Source organism: Clinocottus analis, unplaced genomic scaffold, assembly GCF_023055335.1.
Source record: "Clinocottus analis isolate CAN_PGR_092001 unplaced genomic scaffold, fCliAna1.0.p SCAF_31, whole genome shotgun sequence".
NCBI classification, from domain to species: Eukaryota; Metazoa; Chordata; class Actinopteri; order Perciformes; family Cottidae; genus Clinocottus; species Clinocottus analis.
The window spans coordinates 482,501-487,500 of record NW_027176054.1 but is presented as its reverse complement, the minus strand read 5'-3'; the positions used below and the strand labels follow the sequence as shown (position 1 = coordinate 487,500).

The 5,000-nt window shown below is 39.2% G+C and overlaps 2 protein-coding genes across 2 annotated transcripts in view; one reads left to right on the top strand and one right to left on the bottom strand.

Annotated features, from left to right (window-relative positions):
• LOC137798725 (UTP--glucose-1-phosphate uridylyltransferase-like) overlaps positions 1 to 2,783 on the top strand; it is a 12,769-nt gene extending 9,986 nt beyond the window's left edge. The window contains exons 8-10 of the mRNA XM_068595638.1: positions 31 to 273; positions 1,568 to 1,672; positions 2,087 to 2,783. Of these exons, the coding sequence (XP_068451739.1) occupies positions 31 to 273; positions 1,568 to 1,672; positions 2,087 to 2,194 (456 nt within the window). The 3' untranslated portion in view covers positions 2,195 to 2,783. The remainder of the gene's footprint in view (positions 1 to 30; positions 274 to 1,567; positions 1,673 to 2,086) is intronic.
• Positions 2,784 to 2,983: 200 nt separating this feature from the next.
• The window catches only part of vps54 (VPS54 subunit of GARP complex), an 18,755-nt gene continuing 16,738 nt past the window's right edge, over positions 2,984 to 5,000 (bottom strand). Inside the window, exon 23 of the mRNA XM_068595697.1 lies at positions 2,984 to 5,000. This exon is cut by the window's right edge and continues 138 nt beyond it. The gene's annotated coding sequence lies outside the window, so the exon portion shown is untranslated.

Genomic DNA, 5,000 nt, shown 5'->3' with positions numbered 1-5,000 from the left:
CTCCTCCTCCTCCTCCTCCTCTTCCTCCAGACGCTGGACGGCGGCCTGAACGTCATCCAGCTGGAGACGGCGGTGGGCGCGGCCATCAAGAGCTTCCAGCGCGCCATGGGCGTGAACGTGCCGCGCAGCCGCTTCCTGCCGGTGAAGACGTCGTCCGACCTGCTGCTGGTGATGTCCAACCTGTACAGCATGGACGCCGGCTCGCTCACCATGAGCCAGCGCAGGGAGTTCCCCTCCACGCCGCACGTCAAGCTGGGCAGCTCCTTCACCAAGGTCAGCGCCGCCAAACGCTCGCCGCTTCTCTCCATCTGCAGAAATGTGTTTGAGTCCCTGGAGGTGAACGTCTCCTCTGACGCTCCACGAGCACATCTTCTCTTTCAGGAGAGAAAAGTCTGGTTTTCATTGAAATGACTCATTTTCTTGTCACAAAATGAGCCATTATGTTATTAGATGTAATAGATATTATATATTTGTATTCATTGTAGTAAATATCCTCTTCTCTAGCCAATTATTTAGATTAATTGGTCTTCGTTTACTTTACTTAATGATTTATTTTGTGTTTAAATGTCTTTCAATTTCTTCAGAAAACAAAAAAGTTGTTTTATATTTTTTTCACAAGAAAACTAATATCTTTAAGACAAGATGCACACGTGAACTCTGCGCAGGTCATTTATTATTATTATTATTTTATGTTTTATGAGTTTTTATCAGTTTATCCTCATTTTTATTCATTATTCCTTTTGTCAGTTGTTTCAGGTTTCTTTCTTTAACAGAAAGTTAAACAGTTTAAAGAGGAAATTTATTACAAGAAATACAATATGAAGTAACTTGTATATTATCTAATAAGATAATATAATAATGAGTCATTTTGTGACTTTAAGATGAAAAGAAAATGAGTCATTAATCATGAAAAAATAACCTGTGCAACTATCAGGTAAGAATATTTATCAGAAGAAAACTTTTATTATATATATTATATTCTTTCCACAAGAACTCTCATTTTCTGGAGAAAAAAAAAGTCATAAAAATCCTGTTTAAACCAGATAATAAACTCGTTATTTTAATTTAGCAACAATATGATACGATAATTTATTATTAATTATTATAGCAAAAACTAATGTTGCCAACAAGATAACGTCAGATAACAGAATATTTGTCTTTATTTTCTCATGATAACGAGTAAATAGTTTCACTGTTACCTCGATATCTAATAATGATAATAATAATAATGATAATAAGGCTTAAATATTACAGTGAAGGACGCTCAGTTTCCCTTCAACTTTTTTTTGATAAATTGCCTGATCTTTAATAAATCTCTTCTGAATATTCTCATCGGAACGTTTATTATATCAACATTTTAATTTTTTTATTTAAACCTTTATTCAACCAGGAAAATCTCATTGAGATTAAAAAGACAGAAAACACAGAAGAAGAAGTTCAAACAAGACGCAACAGTCAATTTAAGAAACATTCACATTTATATTTTTCCCAACATGTTGAAATGTGTTCTATATTTATCATAAGTAAACAAGAGAAAATGTTTGTTTGTTTGTTTGTTTGTTTGCAGGTTCAGGAGTTTCTGTCGCGGTTCGAGAGCATCCCGGACATGTTGGAGCTCGACCACCTCACCGTGTCGGGAGACGTCACCTTCGGGAAAAACGTCTCTGCAAAGGTAAACGTTTAAATACTGCCGTGAAAAATATAACAAATCTACATTTTACATGAAGATTACAAAAGTTATAGTATGACCAATAAAATCAGACGCAGTATTGCATGTGGAAAAATCATTTAAATGTCATATTACACCGAAAAAAAGTCTTTGATATACTCTAATACATTTAAAGTCAGAATAACGTGTTGAAAAAATACAAAAATACTTTAAATACTTCTGATATCTTAATCTATAATAATAATACATCAGAATTTAATTGGTTATGTATCATGTTCATAATCTGAATCTTTTGTCACATAAAAGTACTTTAAGAAGTATGTTTTACCATTTTACTCTTTCACACTGTGGTATTAGTACTTTTACCAAAATACAAGTTTTTAAATACTTCTCCCTGCGGACGTTAACCTTCGTCAGGGGACCGTCATCATCATCGCCAACCACGGGGACCGGATCGATATTCCCGCCGGAGCGATGCTGGAGAACAAGATCGTCTCCGGAAACCTGCGGATCCTCGACCACTGATGCATTCTGGGAAAAAAAACCGAATTTGCTCTTTGTAACGTTGAAGACGCTTCAAGACGAGGCGATCTTCATCTTCTTCTTCTGATGAACTTCCAGTTTCTTTTTGTCCGTTTCCCGTAGAGGTCAAAGGTCAGAGGTCAACCTCCTCGTCTGCAGTCTGAGCCGCTGAGTCGAAGCGAAGACTTTGAATTCGTTTTTAAATGGAGTTCAGTTGGATTTCTCCTTTCTAGATGGTTGAAAATGTTTGGTTTTCAAAATAAAAGTCTCCAGAAAGACATGTGCTTTTTCACGCTGAATGACTACATGCATACACACAAATACACATACAAATGTGTATAAATACATATAAAATCGCTGACAAGGTCATGTTTTTGGTTAAGTTGACCGACTGCAACCGGCTTCCTAGTAAAGGCCTTCACAATAAAACGCTGGGAAATAAATACAAAATTAAAGTTCAACAGGAAAATGGAAGTATTAATCGATTAGTTCCTCTTCTATTGGGGCTAAAACTATCTAAAATATAAATAACAAATTCATTAGTGTTTTATCTCAAGTATTAAAGAAAAACAATAAAACATTTGATTATAAAGTATTTGATGGTCCTCTTTCTTCCTTTATGGGTCGATCTGATATGTAAAAACATATTTGAGAAGGTCGTTAAATGGCCAATACTTTAAGAAACAACACTTCTCTCAAAGTGAGGTACTTTATTTTGAAACTCTGCATCAGTTTGAGTCTGAAAACTAACAAAGTGAAGCTGAAAAAAAAACCCCACTGACGCACAACAAGTCGCTCCATCATCCTGTTTTATTCACGTCAGGTTTGAAGGATTCAGAACATTTTGGATTCTCATACGTGCAGCCCGACTCATTCACACACACACAGTCCTACACACACTCTCACACACACACACACACACACACACAGTGGTATGGTAGGCACACTGTAGTGGAGAGCTCAGATGTGTCGTCTCTGACAGTCGATCAAAAGGAGGCACTTCTGAAGCAGCCGGCGATGAGTTGAAGCTTTTCCTTCTCCAGGAAACTGACAGCTGCCGTCGCATCACACGCAGATTCCTCAGTAAACTCTGCCCTAATCATAAATATATATACATATATAAATAATAAGGCAGATCCCTAAACAGCTGTGGTTGTTGCATCACATTATTTCAGGATAAAGTAGATTTCTGTTGGAAAAAACAACAGCGAAGAGCTTTACCTCCGTGATGAAGCTCCCGTATTAAAGTACTGAAGCGAGTGTAGTGTTGGCGTGAGGTGATGCGACCGCAGCTGGACAGGTGTGCGTTTGTTTTAGACTTCACTCGGGAACAGAAAATCTAGAGTTTGCGGAAAACTTCATTTATTTTGGCGCCCCCGAGTGGCCGAACCGGGATGTGCGGTAATTTGCAAGAAGGGGAAACATCCAGATGGTTGGGGTCAAACTTTTTTACTTTTCCATGAATTAAAAAAGGGGATTAAACTGCATTACATCGTCCTTTTATGTTACGTTAGCTCAACTGGTTTACATGGAAGTAATGACATTAAAAAAGCGTTTTTGTTGACAGGAGTTAGGGCAGATTGTAGAGCGCCAAGAAAACGCGCCTGAACGCACCGCGAGAAAGTCAGGTCACGTGACCGCGTTTCCCTCTTGACTCGTGCTTTTCCCGCTCGAGACGTGAATTTAATTCAACGTTTTCTTCGCAGACGAAGAGATTTTCTGTTCCGCTTCCGAGTCGTTTTTCGGCTTCGGGAGGAGGGAAAAACGAGAAAAGCTGTCGTTCTTCATGCAGATTAAATAAAAAAACTACAGTAGGAGGGAGAACTTTCATGCTTCATGTTTCTGCAGTCAAACTCATCAACGCGTATAAAAATGTGTCTCTGGATCGTCGCTCAGCAGAAGGAAACTTGATGCATAATTCGACAGTTTTGAAGGAAAACCACGAAGAAAAAAAGTCAATTGAAGAGTTTATTTCCCTAAAAAATGAGAAAGTGTTTTACTTTGGTAACGACGGGCTGCAGCGGAGAGTTGTGATGCGTTCACAGTCTGGATGTTTAAAAAGGAAATAAACTCTTCAATTACACTTTTTTTATTATTTAGTTATTCGTTTCCCCTCCAGGTTTTTACACCGTCTCCATTTCCAGGTCAAATCTGGAAAGAAATGTATTTTTTTTTTAGTAGAAAAGTTTAGGAATCCAGTCACCACAGCGGATAAAAAAAACCCAAAACCAGCTGATGAAAGAGGTTTTGGAAAAAAATTTGGAAACACCGCGAAGGAAAAACCCTGTTGATTCTTTCAGATGCAGGAAGGAAGGAAAAAATAAAAAAAATGGCGTAATCTGAACCCTGAAAACTCAGCTGCAAAACCAGCGACAGAAAAATAAAATAAAAATCCCTTCAGCTCCGACATCTGGAGAGAAAACAAACATTTCTCGCGGTGTCGAATGTTTCCAAAAGGCGTCAGAAAAATAAATTACCCGCCGTTTCTTCCCCATTATCTACACCTTTAACTAGAACGCTCTAATAATTTACTATCCTGTTGAACTGCACAGTGAGACGAGGCGGCGGCGTGAAGGAGGCTTTGTGTGTTACTTGAAGTCTTTTTTTTAAAAAGGTGGAGCGGTTCAGGAAGCCTCCAGCGCGTCCACCGCTTTGCTTCTTCCCCAGTTTTTGTATTTTTGGTCCCTCCGGGCCTCCTTCCTGGCTGTCTGGCCACGCCCCCGCCCGCTAGGCCACGCCCCCTGACAGCAGGGGGAGGGGAGGGGTCGGCCTCCCGTCTCCGGGTTCTCGTCGGTCGGGTCCTGGACGT